General features: G+C 40.0%; 1 protein-coding gene across 1 annotated transcript; it reads right to left on the bottom strand.

The window, feature by feature from the left end:
* Positions 1–10,943: 10,943 nt before the first annotated feature.
* Positions 10,944–24,630, bottom strand: unc93a (unc-93 homolog A). The gene is made up of 8 exons (XM_076167972.1): positions 24,279–24,630; positions 21,008–21,189; positions 19,616–19,845; positions 14,882–15,007; positions 14,402–14,613; positions 12,753–12,888; positions 12,183–12,314; positions 10,944–11,588 (listed from the first exon to the last, which is right to left on the bottom strand). Exons 1-8 carry the CDS (start codon positions 24,366–24,368, stop codon positions 11,290–11,292), a joined length of 1,407 nt encoding a protein of 468 aa, XP_076024087.1. The 5' UTR covers positions 24,369–24,630; the 3' UTR covers positions 10,944–11,289.
* Positions 24,631–25,536: the final 906 nt, after the last annotated feature.

Genomic DNA, 25,536 nt, shown 5'->3' with positions numbered 1-25,536 from the left:
GGCCTCTTGTCCTTAGATGGGTAATCAATTGAGAGAGTGTCTTCATACAAGTACTTGGGGATATGGATAGATGATAAGCTCTCCTTCAATGTACATATTACTGCTTTAGTCAAGAAACTTAAAGTCAAGCTTGGCTTTTATTTCAGAAACAAATCTTGTTTTACTTTTAGTGCTAAGAAGAAACTTGTGGAAGCTACTTTTCTGTCTGTAATTGATTATGGAGATATATTGTACATGCATTCTGCATCTTCCATCTTGCTTCATGTGGATTCAGTGTACCATGCATCACTACGATTCATAACAAATACAAAGTCCCTCACCCATCATTGCATTCTTTATGATTTAGTTGGTTGGACATCACTTAAAATTTGTAGACAACAGCACTAGTATATCTTTATCTATAAAGCTATACTTGGCAAACTTCCACTGTACCTCTGTAACCTCCTCTCTGTTTGCTCTGGAACCTATCAGCTGCACTCCTCAAAGTGGTTGCTTTTTAATGTGCCATTAGTTGCAACCGAATTGGGAAAAACTGCTTTCTCCTATTCAGCACCTTGGGGATGGAATAACCTACAGAAAGAGCTAAAGTTAGAAACCCTTGTGTCCATAAAAAAAACTAAAACTACTGTAAAGAATGTAGTGATGGAGACATGTTCTTGTTTTTCTTGAGAGGCTCATTGTGTTTTTAACATTTTGTACTTCTTTTATCATGAAAATGTAACTTGTTGTTTATTATGTATGCATTTGTTGTGTGGTTTGGCTGCTACCTTGGACAGGTCTCTCTTGAAAAAGAGATTCTGAATCTCAATGGGACTTCCTGGTTAAATAAAGGAAAATAAATAAATAAAATAAAATAAGTTGTTTATTACGCATTTAATAAAGCCAAGGTCTCATGTGCTTCAGTGGTCCACAGACTGCAACCAGTTTGCTATCTATACGTCCACACATGAGCCCCGACCTTGGATTTCCATACAATCTATACCAGGGTGTCAAACTCATTTTAGTTCGGGGCCTCATTCAACCCAATTTAGATTCAAGATGAGAGAGAGAAATTATAATAAATAAGAGAAGTAAAAGGCAAACTATTCAAAGACATTTCCAGAATATACACGCAACATTTAGTGAAAAGTACAAAGCAGGAAATGAACGTAAAAGAGCGATTTGGATACTGCTGTGGAAAGCTGGGGAGAGCAAATCGATCAAGAAGATCGATTTGAGAAGATCGTAGGCACGGAAAGCTGCTCACAGACGGAGATTACATGAAGGAAGCATCTACGAAAATATCAGAGAATCTATTCTCGGAAAATCACCTTCGTTAAGCCTGATCTGACGTTGATGTGGAAACGCTGCAGCTTGGCAAAGGAGATGGTGGAAGGTTAGTTGGGAATGAGGAGAATGGCAAGGTGAGAGGGAGGTGGTGGGGAGGGGTCTGCCATGGAAGATGGCAGAGGGAGCCGCAGAGTCCTGAAGGTGGAACACCCCGGGGTCCCTCTGGGAAAGAATCCATTTATCGCTGAGACAGCTCAGGAGCCATGGAGCTGAAAAACAGCTAACCCGTGGACCCCACACTCAAGGGTGTGAGGCTCAGAGGCCAAAGAGGTGATGAGCGGATTAAGGAAGGATGGAGAGAGAAAATCAGCTAATGTACCCCATCCTCTGACTTCACTCACACTATCACTGACCAAGAGTCTATCTAAGCCCTGAACTTAACCTTGGTTACAAATCACTCTCCTGCAAATAGGAGACTGTGCTACCTGTCCATTGGTGGGTTAGTTAGTTATCGAAGTGTAAAGAAAAGAGGTGCGTCCTTAGGCGGGATTTAAAACCTTCTAGTGAGCCTGCCTCTTTAATGAGTGCAGGAACTGCGTTCCAGATAAAAGGAGCGCGGTACGAAAATGTTTCCAAAAGTCTTCATCTTGACATTTGGGATGACAAGCAGGTAGGCCAACTGAGATCTTAAGTAATGTGCAGGAACTTAAGTGGCAATAAGGTCATAAAGATACACTGGAGCTAGGCCATACAGTATCTTATAGGTAAGAAGTAAGACCTTAAAATCTGCCCACTGATAGGAAGCCAATGTAGCAATGCTAGGACTGATGTGATATGATCAAATCTACAAGTTTAAGTTAAGTCTTGCTCCAGCATTTTGAACAAGCTGCAGGTTTTTCAGGGCGGATGAGCTCAAGCCAGAAATGAGAACATTTCGATAATCCAGTCTGGAGGTGCATGATTTACAGTTTCAGCATCTGCTTTGCTAGGAAGTATGCAACCCTTGATGCATTGATAATGGGGCTGCTGAATGTTAGGTCCTCTTGAAATGTTAAGCCCAGATTCTTTGCCGTTGCGAAACAACGGATTTGACCATCGTCGAAGTTTACTAGGAGTTTCAGAAATTTCAATCTCCGCTTCTTTGGCCCTGAGGTCAGCATTTCAGTTTTATTGACATTAAGAGGCAGAAACGTTGTGGCTCTGACACCATTGCACTGAGCATGGATTCTCCATCGGGCTGTGTTTAGTAATCACTTTTCCCCCTGATGACCCGCGTAAAACCCGGAGGTCCCGCCCTTAGTAGTACTTATTGCTTGTGATAACTTGGTCTCTAATCGGTTGATTCTGAAAATAGATCGCCAATTTTCTACTGAATGAATGAGAAGTTTTAAGTTTGTAATGCTATTTTGGTGTGAGATTTCGGGATTAATTTGAATATACGTTCTTAATACACTAAGGCTAGATTATCTGTTCAGACAGGGCGTATTTATGTCGCTCAAGAATTACCACTGGCCAGGTTACAAGCAATTCTACGACACGTATTGGAGAGGTTTGGATAATGAACTGATTGACGTAACATTCCTATGACATGATGGGAAATACTTTACATGTGTGTTTAATAGGCTATCTACTCAGCAACAACAAGCGTGTTTAAGACGTAATAATATTCTATTCATTCTAATTCTTTCCCCCATGTTAGTCCCGCTCAGTCTGACTATCGTAATGATTAGGTTTGCATTAATTCAGAGATTGAAGTGTGTCCTGCTCTGTGATTCAAATTAACTGAAGGACTAATCCCTTCACAGTTTAAACCTGGAAATTTAAGTCCTCTAGAAACTGCTAAAATGATCACACAAAGGATAATCAGAAGTAAATCAAATCAAATCAAAGCTAACTTTCAAATGTATCAATCTATTAAACATTTTCACAAGTTCAAATGGTAAATAGATTGACACATTTGAAAGTTGTAATTGTTTAACAAATATCACTAATAGCAGACCATAAAATAATAACATATGAATTCCCAACAGAAGTTATACCAGAATCAAAATATACCTTTAGTCTACAACACATAAATGCATGCAGAATGCATGCAATGTACACGGGAGGCCCTGCCTACTGGGAAAATCTCCATAAAGTTGTTGTAACGTAACAGCATGCAAAGCACACCATGTGCGTGGGAGCTAGTGATGGGTCGGTCGCGAAAGGGCCAGCTCTAAGAGCCGGCTCTTTGAAGTGAACGACTGGAGCCGTTCCCTTTTATTTTTTCTGATGAAGCTGCACGTGATTGGTCAAGATGTGTGGGAGGGGAGGTGTGTCATAGGGGGTGTCCATTATTTTCACCAGCAAGTGCGCGATAGAAGCAGGGGGGTGAAGACAGAGAGAGATTTATGACGCTGTCCGTGATTTTCACTGGCAAGTGCGCCGACACCGTCAAGTGCGCTGGCATCGGCTAGTGCCCTGGCAAGTGCACCGGCAAGTGCACCAGCTAGTGCACCGGCTAGTGCACCGGCAAGTGCGCGATAGTGCTCCTCCCCCTTCCCCCCTCCAAGACTCCGACTCCGGATTGTGAATGACGGAAGGTCCATGAGGGTGGCCAGAACCTGGCGCACCTTTAACAAATTATCCTCGAATCCTCGAATTGTCTGTTGTTTGACTTAAATAGAAGGTGGGCATGATGTTATAAAATTACTATACTATTACTATTACCTTTGTAGTAAACACAGACTGTCGGAGCCAGTATCCTGATTATAAATGTAACCTCTGTTAACCTCCAACTTCTTCATTACATTTTTCTATATTTTTCCCTTACACCCATGTCAGCTGTGCCAAGTTCGGTACGAATCACATAATGAACGCAAATGGTGCAAAAACTACAGCCAACATGAATGTTGTGATTTCCGGGGGCCCCGCTCAAATGATGCGGGAGAGGTGTGGTTAGATCTCCAATCGGCACTGTGAAATTATTATCATACACATTTACCCCTTATGCCCTCCTCCAATTTACTAACGTTGGACACTTTCGTGGCAGAAAATGCCACGCACATAAAAACTGCTATAAAATTATCATACATAATTTTTTTTTTTGTACTTTTTTTTTTCCTTAAATCTCTTAAATAACTTCTCAGCTGCTCAAAACTACCAAACATTCAATAATTTTCAGGATTATAACCCTTTAAATGCCTGTTTTACTATTTAAAAGATGTCATCATTTATGACAAAGAAACACAAAAGGGTCAATATAAAATAAATAGTAGGGTAATGGGGCTTTGGTGGTAATTAAAGTCTTGGATATGTCAAAGATAAGCAACAAAATGTATTTGATTGCATTAGTATTTTTTATGTAGTGTCAGATTCTCCCTCTGGGCATCTTCGTGGCAGAAAACGCCACACACATAAAAACTGCTGTAAAATCATCATACATCAATATTTGTGTCTACTTGTTTTTCATAAATCTCTTTCTCTCTCTCTTTGTTGCTCAAAACTACCAAACATTCAATAATGTTCAGGATTTTAAGCCCTTAAATGCCTGTTTGAACAGTTGAACAGGCATCTCTCTGCCATTACTTTATAAAATTGTGCATTCTCTAATGTCAGCGTTTCATTATGAAGAAAAGTGGTGATATTTGACATTTTTTGTGTATTCCAACAGATTAAACCATTTTCCCATTGTAGGCCGATGCATGAAATTCATGTATTTTTGACAGTTATATTATGGAGCCCTGTGACTACCAGGGGGCCCCCAAGAGTTTTTGTGTGTGAGTGTGTATATGTGTGTGTGGGGGGGTTCAGTTAGTTTATTTGACCAGCAGCTCCAGCAGCATGTGACCTGGTGCTCTCTACACATGCACTTGTTACATTTGGTGCAGGTGGTACAAGACCTCTTTTTAGGCCTGTGCACAACCGGCACACACTTCTCCTTCCGGTCGAGCTGGTGGCAGCAGTGGCAATGGCGGTGTTGGTAGTTTCTGCGAGGACAGTAGTCTGTAACTCCACCACCATGGCAGCAGCAGCAGCTGTAAACGGGTAAACGAGCTGTACACACCTGCTAGGCTGAGAAGTCCCATGTGGGCTTTTATCTCTAGGGCATCCACATAACTCCATCCAAACACTGAACACCTCCCGTGTAGGTTTGTCATTTGTAAAATGTGCTGTATCATGTCTGGAGTAAAGAACAGGTCAAAAGAGGATACAACATCGTGAATTCTGGATATGGCATATCTCGTGGGCCCTGGCATCATGCCAGTGGGTGACTTGCCCAATCTTTGGTGTCCACTAAATGTTAGGTATGTGCAGGATCCTCTGTGTCCTCTCCCCTTTCAGAGGAAGGGTCAGAGGCACTCACAGTAGTGGAGGACTCCAGTGAGTATTCTGTGTCAGACTCCATTATGATCATTACATTACGATCAGCAGATGCTTTTATCCAAAGCGACTTACATTACATTACCACCCTTACCATTACAGAGGGGGGAGCAATTGAGGGTTCGGTGCCTTGCTTAGGGGCACCTCGGCAGGGACTCGAAACGGCGACCCTCCAATTCCCAAGCGGAAGCTCTACCCACTGAGCTACTGCCTCCCCCTCGATGCTTGTGTCTTCCGATGAGTCCTGCGGCTCGATGGCAGATAAAGGATCGTTCCTCGAGCCTCTTCTTCACTGAAATGTGTCTTCACATCTTTCCTCCAGGTCAAGACCTCTCTGATCACTGATTAACCGTCCCGCGGGATCCTCACCGTGAGGCGGTTTGTGTGTCCCTCTGACCTCTAGAGCTATGTCGGCTGGAGTTTTGAGCTCCTAGGAGGGTCCCCCGATGCCGAACAGGTCGAAAGATAGGGGCCAGACGAAGAGTGATTCCCCTGGTCCTCCAGGTTGGGGGTTGGGCTGAGGGCCAATAACCCTCTCCTGTAAAAAACAGCTTATTACAGAAACCAGAAGCAGAGTAAATCTACTATATAAACAGATTTTATGAAGCACGGGGGCCAAAGCCAACCGGACGCCCCGGGGCCACCCCAGTGCGGAATGATAATGGAGAAAAGTGTCTTTCTACACAAAGGTCCCCCAATCAAAGTCTTTACAAACCTATGGTACATTGTAACAAGTTACAGAGAGGGTAAAGGGGCAGCTGAGAACAAAATACAGAGAGGAAGACAGGGAGGTGAAACAAAGTTTAAAATCAGACAAGAAGAAATGGTTGGAGATCATCGCAAGTGAAGCAGAGGAGGCAGCGCATAGCCAGCACATGAAAACCTTAAATGGGTTGACAAAGAAGCTGTGCAATGAAAGACCAAGGTATAGTGTTGCGGTGCTGGATAAGGATGGGAACCTTCTCAGTAAAAGAGAGGAAGTGCAGAAGCGTTGGACAGAACAATTTAAAGAAATGTTACATAGGGAACAATCCCCTAACCCGATAGTAAGAGAGGAGGAAGCAGGATTTGACTTCGGAGAATTGATAGAGGAAATTGCAACCAGTGCGCCAACTCTTGGAGGCGTAGTCACAAAACTAAAGAGCCGCGCCAGGAATCGATAACATTATGGCTGAGTTACTGAAGACTGACGTAGAGCTTTCGGTCAAGAGGATACATGAACTGCTGGGAAAAGTGTGAAGATCGGAAACCATCCCAGAGGATTGGAAGAAAGGAGTGATCATAAAACTACCAAAGACGGGAAACCTGAAAGAGTGCAAGAACTCGAGGGGGATAACATTGCTGTCTATTGTAGGAAAGATACTAGGAAGGATTGTGATTGACAGGATACGGAACGGAATTGACAAGAAATTAAGGAAAGAACAGGCAGGCTACAGGAGAGGAAGGGGAACAGAGCAAGTCTTTATACTGAGGAATATCATAGAACCAGTTAATGAATGGCAAGCAACCCTATATGTAAATTTCATAGACTTTTAAGGCCTTTGATTCTGTTCACCGTGAAAGCTTGTGGGTCATCATGCAGAAGTATGGAATTCCAAAGAAGATTGTATGAATCGTGAAGCTATTCTATGAAGATTCCCAGTGTACTGTTAAAGAGCAGGGTGAAACTGGCGAGTGGTTTGGCATCAAGAGCAGAGTCAAACAAGGTTGCAATATGTCAGGGTTTTTGTTCTTGATGGTCATGGATTAGATATTAAGAATAACAGTTGGTCTAGGTGAAAACGGAATATGATGGAAGTTCACAACCAAGCTTGATGACTTAGATTTTGCTGACGACATAGCCTTATTTTCCTCTACTAAACAACATATTCAAGAGAAGACAGCAAAATTGGATGATGAGGCCAGGCGTGTAGGGCTCAAGATAAATTGGGAGAAGACCAAGATATTGAGGGTAAATGCAAGACAGCAAGAGATAATCATAATCCATGGACAGGAGATTGAGGAGGTGGACGGATTTACATACTTAAGAGTGAAGGTCTGCAAAGAAGGCGGTGGAATGAAAGACCCAAAAAAACAGGCTAGCAAAGGCAAGGGGTGCATATACATATATATATATATATATATATATATATAGAGAGCTCAAAGAACATCTCAAAGAGGACAAAGATTAGGCTGTATAAGACGCTAGTGTTACCGGTTTTGAGACTTCTAAAATGAATAAAGGAGATGATAGGGCAATTGATGTATTCCAGCATAAATGTTTGAGAAGAATCCTTAAAATTAGTTGGCAAGGTCATATCAGCAATGAGGAGATACGTGGGAGAGCAGGCATGGAGGCATTGAGCAGAGAGATAAAAAGAAGGAGATGGAAAATGATTGGGCACGTGTTGAGGAAAGATTGAGAGAGTGATTGTAATATAGCGATGACCTGGGCACCAGGAGGAAGGAGGAAACGAGGAAGGCCAAAAACAACATGCAGAAGGACGGTGGAGAAAGAGATAGGCGAGGCAGGGTGGAGGACATGGGAAGAGGTGCGGGTGAAGGTGGCTGACAGGAGAAAGTGGAAGTGTGTGGAGGCCCTATGTGCCACTAGGCATGAAGCGGACAGATGATGAGATGATGATGATGATGCTCACTGATTAAATGACCCCTCAGCGAAGCCATGTTGGTATCTTTGGCTGTGAAAGCAGCCAGGTGCATAAACAAACTAACAGTTGTTTTTGTTTTTTATCACACCAAAGGCAGGAGGCACCTCTTTAAAGATACACATGCACACACACTCGATCTGTTTCTATCAAACATTTTCAAAGCCTGGATGTTTCTGTTTCAAATTTGTTCATATGTTATGTTCTGTTGTGTTCTCTTTTGTTGATGAAGTTTTCAAATTTGTTGCAGTTTGCACAATAAATGTTCACATTAATCAATCAGAAAATGGTTGGATCTGGTGGAATACCCTAAAAATGTGAAATATCACCACTTTTCTTCATTATGAAATGCTGACATTAGAGAATGAACAAATTCATAAAGTAATGGCAGAGAGAGTAGAAAATGTGGTTTTAATAAAAGTCAATGGGGCATTTTTGGCCACGAAGGTGTCCAGAGGGAGTATCTGTTATTACAAAATACTAATGCAATCAAATCAACTTTATTACTAATCTTTAACACATACAAGACTCCAATCCCCACCAAAGCCCCATCCCCCTACTATTTATTTTATGGAAAATAACGACCCTTTTGTGGTTTTTTTGTCATAAATAATGGAATCCTTCAAGTAGTTAAACAGGCATTTAAAGGGTTAAAATCCTGAACATTATTGAATGTTTGGTAATTTTGAGCAACTAAGAAGTTGTTTGAGAGATTTATGAAAAAAAGTTGAAAAAAATTGATGTATGATGTTTTTATAGCAGTTTTTATGTGCGTGGCTTTTTCTGCCACGAAGGTGTCCAGAGGGTGCAAAATGCATAGATAGAGTATAATAGACAAATACGAAAAAAAGACTTTAAAAATTGACTCAAGTGAGAGTTCTTGCAAAAATTCATGCCAAAAGATGTAACACAGCCAAAGTTATCCCCAAATCCAAAACCAGAAGAGGGCAAAAATAGCGGAGGAGGGCATAAGGGTTAAATGACTTTGTTTATCTGTCTCCATAAAATAAGATTACACATCATGACAATTTGAACCAATTTGGGTGATTCTGATTTAAAGAGATTGCCAATTCTATATTTGAAATAAGAAGTTTGAGGTTTCCAATCGTTATTTTGGTGTGGGAATTCAGGATTTGTTTGAACCAGGAATACTTACATCTCCTAAGAATCATTACCGGCCGGATTAGTAATTCTATGACACGTCCTGGAATACTTTGGGTATTTGTGAACACAAAGTGGCACAAGTGGCAAACCCCTCCCGTAATTGATCCCCGTTATGCTAATTCAAACTTGTTTAGTAAGCTTTATTCTTATTAACTCAGAGGTTTAGTTCATATTACCGCGCACGCGTGTTTAATACGTTTTTCTCATTAACTTAGAGACGTGGTTTGTACTTGTCATAAAAACATGGATAATCATATTCTTACCAAGGCAGGCCGTACAGGCGTCTTTAGTGAGCTATATTGTTATTAACCCAGATGTTTAGTTTGCATAACATGCACGCATGTTTAATCAACGCTATTTAAATCTTATTAACCTGAGAGATGTGATTTGTATGTCGTGGTTTGTATGCCATAGAAACGTGGTTAATCATATTCCCACTAACTCAGTGGCGTGGTACTCGAAGGGTTTTACAAGCATGTTTAACAAGTTATATCCACGATTATTCTATTCATTCTAATTCTCTCTCCTATGTCCGCCCCGCTCAGTACGACAATCCCAAATCCCTTCGCAGTTTAGACACAGAAATGTAGGTCCCTGGAAAGTCCTAAAATCATAACAAATAGTAATCAGAGGTAAATCAAGGATAACAATTAAAAATTTATTTCGCATATAACATTTGGACATCAGAATCATAACATACCTCAATCTATATCACGCAGCAACAAGCAGGTTAATGCAGCATTGCGATGCAGCAGGATCCTTTAACGGAGTAACTCCTAGAATTATCTGTTGGTCTGCCTTATACACAGACTGAGCAAGAGGTCATAAAATTACTATTCATCTTGTGAAGTTATTGTCCATCCTGTCCTGGTCCTGGTCTCCTGCTGGGTGCGACCAAACTCTTTTCTCTCCTTAGTGTACCTGAAATGTTTTATTAATCGCCCTGATATCACACGTCACAAAATAACAATAGCATACCATTTGCATCTCTATGTTGAAAGAGACCTATGACAGACAGCTCGGCATCAGGTACCACTCCCCCAAGTCTGGTCAAGCTCTCAAACGGTGGAGCGTTACCAGCCCATTGATACTCGGATAACTCTCTCCCACATCTGGTTATACACAGATTTTACTAAACCCCCAATAGTGATGTGCTATCAGCCCCCTTTTATCCACTGTTGTAAAAGGATTTGGCACAAGGGAAAACTACACAAAATGTGACTTTATTGAGCCGCAGATCTGGCTTGTGTTTGTTCATTCATTAATTTCAGACACAATTCAGTTCACAAACTGACTGTGGGAAACATGTTTCTACCTCTAAAAGACTGAACCAGTGTGCTGTTGGAGCGGGAAAACACCTGAGCTCTGCTGTCTCTTATTTCACCTTTGTTTATTACACAATAAGTCTATTATCGTCCTTTTGATGTCTGTTCTTTTTTCAATCTTGACCGACAATGGAACCAAAAATATGCAGAAGTAAAACTCAAAGCTCATTGTATACAGAGGATATTCACTCACTTCTGTTCCAGTGGAAAACAAACAGAAGAATTACAGTAATTATCAATCACTTTTCTATCACTCAAAAACATTGTCATCATCAAAGCGGACATAAGTTGAGGGGAAATCCTGAACTTGCATACAGGTGCTACATGTCCTTGGGATTCATAAATTTCACCAATAAGAATATAAAGTAATCAAAAAAACAACAACTCATGGTTTACTGGATTTTAAGAAGCGCTACATCATTCTCATTATTGTTTTTCAAGTGATTCTGACATATTAGAATCAGCATCAGCAATCTGACAGCTGATAACAGCCACTTTAAAAATGACAGAATAGAAACAAAATCTCACATTTTGGTCTCAGCAACCATTTTGCCCTGGTCTGTTTGTCTGTTTGTCTGTTTGTCACTGTGTTCGGTGTAGGCAAGCTCCTCGACGGGTGGTGTGGGATTCTTGTATTCACCATATTCCACTATGGGGTATGTGATGCATGTTAGCAGTAAAACAGACAGCAGGATGAACAGTTTGTGCTCAAGACATAGGAAAGAACTGTATGCAAATGCGATAACAAAACCCAGAGACTCCCACATGCGGTAGTTGGCAAATGCTGCTTCTTTGTCGTGAGCGAAGAGGATGCCATAGATTGCTGAGGGACAAAGAGCAAAACAGATAAAATCATCAACAATTAGCAGCCTAAATCATTAGTCTCGAATTATTAAGAGGCTAGGATCGGACCCTTGTCTTTTTTGGTTAATGCAGCAGGATCAGTCAGAAAGTTATTCATCATCTTTGTTTTTCTTTTTGAAACTAGAATAGTGGGGCATAACCCTTCACATTTGACGCTCATCTGTACTCAAAGACAGATCCAGAAATATTTGATATGATTTCTTAACATTGTGAGTTGGGGGTCAACATTTTCACAGTTTTTATAAGTAGGTATATTTTTATATGCAATATACCAAATCGTACATACAGTTTTACTTATACTTGAGATCTGGGTAACTTTATGTGGGTATCCTCATGGTTTGTAATGTATTCTAATGAGTATCATTTTAGTTTTGGGTTTTTAGTGTTAAGAAATGGAAATGTGGTGGAAAACAATAGAAGAAAACAATATCCATGGCAGGGCCGCTGTAACATTTACATATACATATTTGAGCCACTGAAATACATAATAAAAAAAGTTGAAATAGGGTTTTCATCCTTTTAACCTGTTGAAGAGTTGGAAATGTTTCTCTACCGTTAGTCTGAGTTTGCCAGATAGCATCTGCCAATCCCCAAAGAGCAGGAAACACAAAGAAAATAATCTTCTCGTCGGGATGAGGCCTCCAGTACAACAGAGCGATGATGCAGGCGAAGTTGGTCAGTGCAGCTGCAACCAAACACGCACACTGAATATATTGTTACATTCCTATGGTCACTGCATTTTTCAATATGTCTACAAAGCAGCAGCACACAAATGATAATGTAGGCCCATATACCTATGACACAAATGAACTACTCTACTATGTTGTACTATGAATTTTATTGTAGAAACCAACCCTCAGAGGAAGTCAGAATAATTGCTATGACAAATGAACACTAACGTTATGTAATGCTACATACACTAATGATAATGTGATGTATTACACATACACTACCAGTCAAAAGTTTGGACACACCTTCTCATTCTCTTCTCTTCCTTTCTCTTCTCAGTCCAAACTTTTGACTAGTAGTGAACATATGTGAAATACATCAAGAGACCCTCTGGTTCCCAAGCCTCTGGCCACCATCTCACATTATTTGAATATAAAAATGAGCAAGATTTTACCAAGGAAGACCAGTGGGGCTCTGCCAGTGTATTTCGCCAGCCTCCCAAAGAGAAAAGAGCAAATGGAGTTGGTGGCTCCAAAGCACATCATCACAAAGCCAACAAAATGGATCCCCAAAGCACATGTCACATAGTTCTGCATGGAAACACAGAAGGGAAATAATGATATGTTAGATGTGTAGGAGACCCAATGATCTCTGGCATACAAAAAAAAACAAAGATAAGAATCAAAGTTTAAAGACTAAGACCCTCCCCAGAATATCTTGGACATCGTAAATCGTTACACATTCCTGAAGGACTATTTGTTAATCTTTTCTCTTCTTCACATTTTTAGTCCAAGTTTGTAACAGTGGTTAAAAAGGATATAACCATCTTTTAAAGCACAAATTAATATTGAGGAAAACATGCACATAAAATTAAATCAACTTTGAAGTTTCTACCACAAAACAACAATACAATTATGTGAAACCGGTTATGATTAAATAAAATATAATACAATATTAAATATAAAAGTAATTTTTCATAGTAATGCTACTTTTTATTCCTCTGTATTCATGTACATTAGTTTCCTTCATTTGATTGTGTTTAAACATTTCAATGGGTCAATAGTGAATTTGAATATCTGAACATACAGCTTTCCTAATCCATTGTAGAGTACTTACTCTACACAGGCTTTTAGTCAAGCCTCCAACGCGCCCTGGTGTGAAAGCAAATAACAAAGAGGAGATGCTCTCCTTGTTTCAGTTCAACTTCTTTTCCAGCGCAGTGACGTTTTTGTTTCTAGTTTCTGTCCTTATCTCAGTGCTTTCATAGTTTGGTCTTCTTTTGCATCTTCTAGAACTGGACTGTCTCTTAAAGGCTCGGTATAGCTAACCAGGTGTGTGGGAAGGTAAATTCAGATGAGAGAACTTACGAACAACGTGGTGGAACTTCAAAACATTTTTGGTCCACCTGAAATAAATGGAGGAAAACTTAAACTTTCCCTTTTTTCAGGTCTTTCAGATTATTCATACTCTCATCTAGAAATGTTATTCCATTTTTGAAATACTCCAAGACCTACTATTTCAAATTGATGTAAGTTTTCCACATCTATGATAGATTTTGAGAAATGACAATTCAAAATCTAATTTGCCACTTTCCACAACATTCGGCTAGAAACTTTATTTAAACAAATTTATTATATATATATTATATTATATTTGTATATATATTTATATTATACAGATGTAAATATATAGAAAATTCCTCTTTTGAAAAATATGCCATTTTTAACATTCACCACGAGCGAAATTGCAAGTTAAAAGCAGCATATTTTTTAAATGTGCCAGTTGCACCTAACTTTCATATACTATGGGGTAGAAATGTTGAGTTTGCTTGGTGGGATAGAGCAGTGCTATGCAATTTTCTGACCTGAAAATATTATCTCAATATTAACTTAAAATAAGCGCACCAACCCGAGTGTCTGGTTAGCCGAGGCAGACTGACCCCCTGACCACACTCTTGTCCGACTTCCATAGTACACTGAAAAGTGGACAATATCTTCAACCTGATCTGTACACAGTGGTACATTACAGAATTTCTGTGTTGTGTTCTGCCCCACTATGCCACAATGTGGCGGGGCCATGTTAAATCCCTTTAGCGATCCTTACCTTGGTGTACTCCCCAGAAAGAAAGCTCTGTTCAAAGCCACTGTACATGGTGAGAGGAATAAGGATCACCAGCCTCCGGTCCTTAAGCAGTCTGAATGTGGCCAAAAATGTGTGGCAGAAAGGTTCTCGGTTTCCACGAAACTGGCTAGCCCTCTCACCATCAACATTGTCCAGAAAGACTGCAATAATAACCATGGCCAATACACCCACTCCTAAAAAACAAAGGACATGAAATGGTTTGTACAGAAACACCAACAAAGTATGCTGGAACGAAAGACTGTTGTATTTTAAAAAATAGATCAATGTACAGATTTGGTAGTGTATAATTAATGTGTCACATTCCTCTCAGTTAGTCCTGTACAGACATCGTCATAATGGGCTCCATAATAGAGCAGATATGGTTGCTGGGCAATTGAATTGATATCTGCAGAGCCTTTCCAGTGTACAAAACATTGATACCAAAGGGAAAATGTTTATTACCAATATAGCATCCAACAAGTGTCTGCACCAGTGATAGCGCTGGCCTGGAGTTGGAGCTGGAACTAACATTAAAGCCGCTGCAGTCAGCAGCTCCACAAGTCTTCAGCTGCTCCTCTGTGATGTTCGCTGTAAAAAAGTAAAAACAAATTTCCCTCACATAAATCTCTATAACATTATAGATTTTCAAAAGAAAGAAGGAAGTGTTGCCTGAATAGTTATTATGACTTTTAATTTTTTGGGACTTTTCACAGCAATGATAATGTAAAGTATTCCTTGACAAATGGCCTACACATCTTAGCATTCAAACATTCAAATACAATATCACTGGAGTCCATCTTTCCAGAAATATGTCCATCTTCATTTGCAGTATTGCTGTCTGAAATTCCTTTGTGTATTTGTATTTCTTTCTGAGTACATTGAGCTTTTGTAGGCAGAAGCACCTTCATCCAGTTTAGAGTAATCATTTTCCTTGTAATCAGTAATAATATGGATAGATTATTTCTCTGGTCTTTGCCTGTTATATCTTTAGGTGGTCTCGGAGTAGAAAGAACATCATGCTGATCCATTGGCCCATCTCCTACTGGACCGTCCAAAAAAATGTGTGAATGATCCCCCAGCATCCCACATATCCTCCAGCATAATGCTGATGTGGGACCTTTACCAAAGGATGAGGAAAAAAATTGAATTTCTATCTTCAAATCAAACTCTCTCCATAGATAGCTGTTGTTACCTTTGTGGCAGTTCATACATCCCTACACATCCTGTCCTGAATTATTGGATTTAATTCTGATTTTGTAGGTATCAGAGCAGAACAGTTGAGGGTAGAGTAGTTTTTTTTTTTATCTGAGAGGAGATAGTTATTATCACAGTGTTGAGGGTGAGACACATTCATTATCATTTAGGAATATTCAACTATATGCTTTTCATTTCCTGTCGAAGCATGGAATTTTACTTTCCTTCACTTGGTGTTTATCTTCTATTGAAATTCAAATAATCTATTCTGGAGTAGTTTCCATGCACCTGAGAAAATGTCAAATCTCTTTCTTTGGGGTGTTGAGAGATGTCTGCTAACCCCAGTTATACAGTCAGGGGTGGGGAACCTCAGGCCCGCGATACGGCGTACAGAGTTAAATCAGTCACAGCAGAGTGGCCTTGACCTGCCTTTTATCTTATTTCAATTTAATTCAGCTTTTTTATCACAACAGAGCAAATCTAAAGGCACTTCACATACAGAACCTTCAAAGAAAGCCAACATTTCCCTATGATAATAGTGATGTAAATATGATATAGTGATATTAATACGTATAGAACGCATAGTTGTTTTAAGCGGGACAGGGTCTTCATCTCCAGGTGACAGGCATCCACAAGAACGTGTGAAACACGAGAGCACATAAAATTCTGGGGAAGAAGTAAAGTTAATAAAATGCATTACTGGAATATGGATATGCACAGATAGAGAGGGGGGAGGAGAGAGAAACTCAGTGCATCATGGGGAGTCCCCCGGCAGTCTAGGCCTATACAGCATAACTGGAGGCTGGTCCAAGACAAGCCCGGCTCTAACTATAAGCTGTACCAAAAAGGAAAGTTTGAAGCCTACTCTTAAATGTAGTGAGGATGTCTGCCCCATGGGCCCAATCTGGAAGATGGTTCCACAAAGGAGGAGCCTGATAACTGAAGGCTCTGCCTCCAAATCTATGTGTGGAGCTACTAGGACTAACCACAAGTAAGCCTGCATTCTGCGAGTGCAGCCTTCGAGTGCGGTAATAGGTTACTACAAGCTCTTTAATATATGATGGAGCCTGACCATTAAGAGCTTTGAAAGTGAGTAGGAGAGTTATAAGTTCTATTCTGGACTTTACTGGAAACCAGTGCAGCAAAGGTAAAATGAGAGTAATAAATGTGCGAAGAACATCTGCCAAGGAGAAATGAAAAAACCTAGGATATCAAATTCCAAATTTTATACAACTTCCAAGTTTCCAACTGGTCGTAATAGCATAAAGACATATCTGTCCATATCCTCAGCATAGATGTTTAAGAATACCAGTTAACCAGTTAAGATATCTGACTGAAAATCTCTGGGATGAACAAAAGGCAAAGTACCAGTGCGGCCAACATTCCTTGTAGTGAGTGTACCATGGCGGCAGTGGCTCAGTCGGTAGGGATTCCGCTTGGGAACCGGAGGGTCGCCGGTTTGAGGCTCGTATGGACCAAGTAAGTGGACTTACAGGGCACTGCCAAGGCACCGAACCCCCAACTGCTCCAGGGCGCCGAATAATGGCTGCCCTGCAATAATTGGAAGTCGCTTTGGATAAAAGCGTCTGCTAAATGACCGTAATGTAATGTACCACACTCCTGCAATGAACAATGACCTTTGTCTGAACTGTGTTTTAAATCTGACAATGTTTCATTTGTATTATATGTACATACAAATGAAACATTTGGCACGAAAGAAAACATTTTCAAGAAATGATCACTCTCTGCAGCTGCTCTCTGGACAATAATTCAGTTCCTTCTGTGTTGGTGCGGCATCCATCAGCATTGAGAAGGTCTTATCTCTCTTATCTCTCTTCTCCATGATGTGGGCATTTTGCTCGGATTCGCTTTGTCTTCCGCTGTTTAATGACATTGCTGACCCATGCCCTCTTCTTTTGTTCTTTAGGAGGGTAGTCGTGGTCAAAATAAATCAGTTTATCCTGAAACAGGGCGTGTTTCTGGCCCAATGCCTGGCAAAGTACTGCTTCCTTTACTGGGAAATGTAAAAATCCGACTATTATAGATCTCGGTTGGGCTGTCAGGTCTGTTGGTTTGGCTACAAGCCCTCTCAATCTTGACCTCCATCTGTGGCAGCTTCATCAGGGCTTTGCCGATTAAATCCTTTACAAAGCCGATCTTTTCACGGCCGTTGCCTGATATCTGATATATTCTTGAATTTTTGGGAGATTTTCACATCTTGTCACATCTCCAGAGATCCATCTCTCTGTATAGCAGGTACCGGGTTGCTCGCTAATGTCTCATCGCTCCAAGTTTGCTCTTACACTGTTGTGTTTACTTTAACTTTTTCTGTGTGTGATGGATCAACTCCCTTTATGAGACCACTTTGCTCTGTAATACCCAGTAAAAATCAGGTTTTCAGCTAAAATTGATCACTTTCGGACGGAGCTCAACTTTTAGGCTGTTGCTTCTATCATGACGTCATGTCAGTGGAAGTCTGGCGTGTGGTCTTTGACAGAGTGATCACTTACTTTTATTCTCAGAAAGTACACTGACATGCACAAAGCCATCCAGACCTATAAAGCGAGATTTAAAGCCAGGAATCTCCGTAACAGTTGTCTGCAACTTCAAAAACAATCAAATACTTTAGCTATGTCCAAAAGGTGACAAATACAGTATTTCTGAGATGCAAATATAGGATAATAAAGTTGTACCTAATTTGAGATACCTCTTAATCTAGTTCAACCCTTGCAACTTTTAACTTGATATTAACAAAAAATATTTACTCCATTAATTAAAAAAAAAAAAAAAAAAAAAAAAAAACTGAAATACAAGCATCTTTTACTCACTACTACATAACTGCCACATGATGCCGTTAAATTATGGCAGGCAGGAAAATTATGCCAAGGAGTATTGTTCCCTGAAATGATTTCATTTGCACTTTTCAACGTGTGAAAAAATAGCAATAAATAGTATACATTATTTCAAATGATTCTGTTTAAAAAGATGGCAAGCTCAGTCACAAAGAAGAGTTACATTCTCCCTTGTGTGTTAAAGTGAGTAATTCAAGTAAAATTGAAAATGATATTCATATTATTCATATCATTATTCATATATATGTGGTATATGAGTCATTAAAGAGGAATCAAACATACTGTGTTGTATTTTATGTTGTTAACAAAGTGTAAAACCCTCTGTCTGAGTAAGATGGCATGTGATGTGGGTATACAAGGAGATGAGTTTGAACTTGACACTGTTTTTTTACAAGAAAAGTGTCCACTCTATCCTTCAGTGATCTTGCTAATGTGTTTTTTCTATCAGAACATAACAAAGTGCTCATAAACAATGAGCAGTGTTTCTTTCCGTTGTAGATAACTCTAGGTACTCTAGCTCTAGTTATGCTCTTAGCTGTTGGTTTTAGGAAGGAAATGCGCTTACGATTTCTTGTGACCTGAAGTTCTTTTATCTACCTTTGTTGAACGCACTTATTGGAAGTCGCTTTGGATAAAAGTGTTTGCTAAATTACCGTAATGTAATGTAATGTAATGTAGATGCCTTTTTCATTGTTAACAGACTAATATATCGAATAAACCATCAGAAAAGCACTAAAAGTCCATTAGTCAAAAAGGAGTAAAGAGTTTATAGAGGCTTTATAGATGAAGGACACTCTCCCTCTGGATGCAAATATAAAGAATTCCTGTTACGAGTGCAACAAGATGTCCCATCGTCTTTCAGTATGGTCAGAATGTACTGCTGAGGAAATTCCAGGGAGGAATTTTCAAATGACACTAAACTAACACATCATTGTGATGTTGGACACTTTTCTCTAATAACAATAATAATAATAATAATAATAGATGACTTCCCAGTACCTTGACTTAAAGAGAAAAATACAAAAGGAAAGTGGAGAAAATACAAGAATCCCAAAATTCTATTAATTTGACCTGAAATGTAGAATAACGTTTTATTCTACATTTCAGGTATTTTTGCAAATAATAATATTATTATATACTGTCCTCCTACCTATATTGTGGTCCTGCCCAAAGATGAGAGACGACATGAGGTTTCCCCAAACAGCAGATGACTGGAAAATAAAAAAGAAGATGCCAAAGTATAGGTTGATAACGTCGGATCCCTTTTCGCCATCTTTGGCACCCTGCATATTACCAGCGATGGACAGATAGGTGCATTTAGCTGACCAGAGAGGTGAGCCACCCAAACCCAGGATGATTGAGGTAGGAATGAGTGTGTACCTGTAGGAGAGAGGAAGGGGGAAAGGGAAAAATTAAGTTGCTACAGAACCTTTAGCCTCTTTTTCTCATTTGTTTTCTGATTATTGTTTCACCAACTCCTGATCTAAGACCATAGGTTAATGTTTCCATCCAGAGAGCTTTGACGGCATCTAACGAGCCAAATATCTCAGGATGTGAACAGATGTAACAATTCCTCCAGAATAAATCATATAATGTAATTTTTAGGGCTAACAGCCAAAAACCCAAAAAAGAAAAAAAGGATATGTCTTATTCCCTGGTAGTTCTGTAGGATGGGACCATAGTAGGACCCTCCTGGCTATAGTCAGGTCAGTTCAGATCTCAGTTTCTGCTCTTTTGTTGCAGGGCGGACACAGCAACAATACAGAGGGGAAATACAATGGTTATAATGTATTCTAAGCTTTTGACCAGGAACTACACTTTCAATTAAACTTGTCAATATTTTGGGCAATAGTTAGTGGGGCAATAGGGCAATAGTTTGTGGCCTGGCCACCCCTTATCTAAATTCTGATTTGTTAATTGTTGCATTCAGTTGTTGTATTATTTGCTTATGATGATGGTCATCCAACTTGACTGTTTACTGCCATTTCACATATCCTAACTACTTGTATCACTACGCCAGAGGTACAGGTATAAAGCAAGCATCTTGGATCATCTTTCGATGTATGTAACACCATAAAACAGACTCATTATAATAACAGTAATTTCAGTGTTGAACATTTCTCTAAAGAACTTTGTGCTTGAGATAATGATTTCTTTTGGCAGCAGACATTTCACTGACTGGAGTTAAATGGTAGATGGCAGAATTATTTGTCATTTAAAATAAATGTAGTCTTTCAAATTCATACATTGTGAAATGGCCTGGTTACCCAGTCTGGGTTTTTCATTGACATTGCATTATCCTTGGGGAGTCTTGGGGAGCTCTATTCAGCATGTGAAAATAATAAAGGTCATGTAAATTAAGGAAAAGGGACATATATGACATCATAGACTTGTCCCTGCTAAAGACTACAGTACAAGTGTGAAAAAATGTTTTTTAGATCTTAAACATTTTATTGTATGTAAGAAGGGTCTTCATTCTTGTTGCCAGACCGGAGTTACTTTCTGATATGGATAGGGGTTCAGTGTGAAAGCAGGCTCTTACCATCCAGGGTAGAGGTTGCCAAAGGAGTAGGAGACATAGCAGGCCATGCTCAAAACAATGGTCCATTTACAACCCAGATTTTTGATCATAATAGGAGGCAGAAACATTGATGAGATAATGATGGAGGCGTAGATGAGGCTCAGTGATGCCACCCCCATCCCCTGCTCTGCATTCAGACTGCTCTGCAGAAAAAGAAGCCAGAAGGATGGGATATAAAACATTTGATTGAAATGTTGAAAATATCAAGAGTCTGTCTCCTGGGGCAGCAGTTCATGCAGGTAGTTTGGTCAGCTGATGATGCTGCAAGGGGGGCAGCTTGGCAAAGCAGATGGAGACTCTTCACCGCAGAGATGCTTGTTAATTGGCTTGAAATGTTGTGATGTCTTGAGAGGTCGGGAGCTTTTCTCTTGGACCTTTAGAGGTGTGGGTGCAGGAACTGAAGACAGATAGGCTTTGCTTTCCAACTTAAATTCAGTGTATTCAGTCTTCTCTTAACAGGTCAACTTAATAGCTGCAGTCAGAAGATAAACAATAGTGATGTGTCCTTTCGTGTCGCGGCTTCGAAGCGTGTGTCGAGTAATCCAGGAAGATTTTGGCGAAGCGTGTATCGAGGCGTGTTTTTGTGACGTTTGTGGTGACGTTCGAAGCCTCGCGACTGCCGTACCACGTGACTGATTCAGGAGCTGGTTCGCCGGTTTGGAGCGCGATTCGAGATATGAGGGGCAGCGAAACGCAATCGATCCCCCGGCTGACGTGTGGGTTGGCTCGAGTGCTCACTGATTTTTCTCTGGTGTACAAGATTTTCATATTGTAAAATAAACATCTAAAATGCATAGGTCTATATTTGGCAATACAGACAAAAAGCGGTCCGATTTCAATGTAATATTTCTTCACATATAATTTGTCATCACGCGATCTTGACGGATGTCTCTAAGTAACGTTAATGTTCCAAACATGAAACATTCTAATGTGCGCGCGCAGTCTCAGAGTGTTACTGACAGAAGCACCATGGATGCAGGAAAGCGTAAAACTAAACGAAAATATGAAGAGGAACACCGGAGGGTTTGCGTGTTGGTGACGTTTATGGTGGCGTTCGAAGCCTCGCAAACCTGCAGTACCATGTGACTGATTCACGAAGCAGGGGATCGGGTGCATTGCCACTGCCCCTTTTGTTTCTAATCGCACGCCAAACTCGCAAACTAGCTGTTCGTGAATCAGTCACGTGGTACTGGGCTTCGAACGTCACCACATATGTCACCAACACACGCCTCGATACGCGCTTCACAAAAATCTACCTGCATTATTCGACACAAACTTCGAACCATTGACACGGACGGATAAATAAATTGTATTTATTAGCATCACAAACATCAATCATCCATTAATTCAATTCAGAGCTTCAAACACCAAATCCATGGTGTCAATACAATCACTGCCTGTTTTACATTTATTGTATGGCCACTTGATGGCACATGAAGCGCTGTAAAGCTTCGGCCCCTGTGTCGAGCAATTGGATGGAAAGCTTCAACGCTTCATGAAGCTTCATCTAGCCATCACTAATAAACAAAACACAAACACGTATTTGAATCCAAACTCTCAGTCACTGTCTTCTTTGTAACATAACAAAATAACTGCTTCTCTCTGTGCACCTCAGAGCTTGTCTCTCCTTCACATACACTGTTGACTTCACTTTTAGCTCCCTCACTGAGACAATCAACTCATATTTTTCAGCTGGGCAGCAATCTATGTCCTGACTGCCCTGCTGCCTCTGGGTTTTTTGTAGTCTTTTAATGGCTTTAATATATATATATACTTGTGTCTTGCTAGTTTCTTACAAATAAACATGAAATAACAATTACAGAAGGTATGTTGTCCATCCATCAAATTAAAATAAATGCATCCACAGTTACAGTATGAACCCATATGTATCATATCTATCCGTACACACAAAAGCCTACTTGCATATGCTCATAAAGAAAATCTGCTGAAGAATAAAGCTTAGTGCTTACTGCTCACCCATTCCTGCCTGGTCCCAACAAAATACTTTAGTCACAAGTTTGGGAAAGGTGTTACATATGCCTCTAAAATATGATGTACTTTGTATTTTTGGAAGTTGATGTGGACTGAGATTCAATTTGAATTTAACAAAAAGTAAGGAAATTTGTGTTTGGTAGATTACTTCTCTGTTGTAACAATGCTTCTTGACAATAAATCTTGTACCATCGGAAATCCTGTTTATTTCTCTTTTAAATGATTCCACATTTTTGAGGAACATGCATTTGTGGGATAAACAGCAGAGCTGAGTATGTGGGTTGCCCCCATGAAAAATTTGCCAAATCTCCCTCACTGGAAAAACCAGGCTTGTCATCAGTGGAGACAATCTCAATACAGAGAGATCTCAAGATGAAATCCTGCAACCAGTGGCAATACCAAATCTCTACAGTCTGGGACCAAACTCTATCCTCCAAGATGACAACGCTCGCTACCACAGAGCAGGGTTTATCAGAGACTACTGCCAGCATTTGAATGCTGCAGGACCATTTACTAACCAAGGCAATGTGTAAACATATCTAGTATACATTGTTTTAAACAGTTTAGGTTTTAGGTTTTGAACTTGAAACTACAACATTAACTTGAATAACAGTTTGTGTTCCATATATTATATTGCACACCTTTATGAGATGATTGATTGAGCATCTAAGCACACGGCCTGTGGATTGGAATGCCTCACATAGGCCTTATGGATCGACTGGATTGGACCTATATCTACACGTTGGGCCGAGTTGCAACTATTGGCATAGGAGACAACCATTTCTGCCAAATGCTTTTTTCACAAACTGAGAGTCATAAAACTGCTTGAGTGTGCAAGGTGCATAACAAATGGAGAAGTAGGACACAGACACTCACACAAGGAGCAATAATGTGGGAGCTATTGACAGATACACAAAGAAGCACACAGAGGTGCACACTGTGTTCTCACAGACACAGAGAGAAGGAGACAATGTTACAAACAGACATGTTTTCACATACACATTACAGAAGTGTGACGGTCGTTAATAAATAAACGTGTAGGTTGGGGTTAGAAATTTTCCTGATGTTGTGGGACTGTAGAGCCCTTTGAGACATTGTATGTGATATTGAGCTATACAAATAAAATTGACTTGACTTGACTTCTGATCACAAACAAATTACATCATGGAACTAGAGCCAGTCAGTTATCAGTTTTATAAAATCTGAAATAACTGCATACTACTACGTACTACTTACATACCTGTAAACTCTGTAGACCTCCATAAGCAGTGAACAGTGACAGAAACCCGGTGGAGACCACCAACACATTCTTCATGTTTCGACTGATCATGGTTGCCCCTCAAAAAACTCCAGAGACGTTGCTGATGCCTTCAAACAGAGAAGAGAAAAGTATGTCAGACTAAGAGAAGGTTTATCGATATTTGGGACCAGCAGCTTCACCCTCACTATCTCTGGAAATGCTGGGTTGATAACAACAGTTGATAGCAAAGTTCAAATGAACACACACTGGAACTGTTTGTTACAAATAATTCCTTCCCATCAGACCTCCCTTCTTTGACTCTTTGACCTTTTGGTAGTAAAGCTCCACCCTAAGATAGTTCTAAAGCCGTCCAGCTTGTACTTCTTCCTCTTCCTCACTTCCCTCACTCTGACATTATTTTTCTCTTGGGTCACGTTACGGAGCAGCTGACCTCTGTTACACATTATGGTTATTGTCCAAACATACAGAAGTCCCACCCTGAGCAAAGGTTTATTTCATTTTATCAGCACGTTATTATTATTCCTGAAGACAATACCACCACCAACCACCACCCCTACAGAGAACACACTTATCTCTGTATTGAAGCTCTGTATTTAAAGTGCCTCTAGATAACTTTTGTTGTGATTTGTGCTATGTAAATTAAGTTGAAAAATTTGTTTTATTCTGTGTTGCACATCAGCTATATTTATTTGAACTCTGTGATCAAAATGTATAAGTTCAGAGGTTACAACCCGCGATTATCTGCACCTTTAACTCACACAGCCCATCCTTCAAAGTCTGTTAGTGCTGCTACTGAGCAGCAGTGAGCTTGCAGATTGAAAAGGTTTGTGACATAAAACATTTACATGGGGTAACAACCAGTGAAGAAGGCGTTTCTTTATCCCGGCGTATTCTTTATAGCACATTGAAATACCATAACCATGCCGTTCCTCTAATTTTAACGCAATTCTCTAGCGATTGTACTTATTTTCATGATTTCATGATGTCATCTAATGCCATGTGCAAAGTAAGTCACTGACTTTTTTGTGTTTCCTTACCAAGTCCATGGGCTTTTGCATGTGCAAAAGCCTCAACACTAAAGCCTCTTCATTTACATGAAGTTATACATTTAGTAAGATACAAATAGGTTCATTGTGGCCTCCAAAAGTGTTTTCCTCAGACCCTGAAACATAAGTATGATAGCTGAGAGAATGTTGTAAGGAAAAAATTTCCAAATTGATTTTATATGGCATTACTG

Source organism: Genypterus blacodes, unplaced genomic scaffold, assembly GCF_046128005.1.
Source record: "Genypterus blacodes isolate CSIRO-AG114 ecotype Tasmania unplaced genomic scaffold, CSIRO-AGI_Gbla_v1 ptg000185l_1, whole genome shotgun sequence".
In the NCBI taxonomy this organism is placed as follows: Eukaryota; Metazoa; Chordata; class Actinopteri; order Ophidiiformes; family Ophidiidae; genus Genypterus; species Genypterus blacodes.
The sequence above is the reverse complement of the archived record's forward strand: the minus strand, read 5'-3'. Positions and strand labels throughout refer to the sequence as shown.

Coding starts and splice junctions, on each gene's coding strand:
- unc93a (XM_076167972.1), bottom strand. CDS start 24,368: ATGATCAGTCGAAACATGAAGAATGTGTTGGTGGTCTCCACCGGGTTT. Junction 12,889..14,401: donor TTTCTGGGGAGTACACCAAG/GTAAGGATCGCT, acceptor GTTTCCATGCAG/AACTATGTGACATGTGCTTT. Junction 12,315..12,752: donor AGCCCCACTGGTCTTCCTTG/GTAAAATCTTGC, acceptor GTTTGGTTGCAG/CTGCACTGACCAACTTCGCC.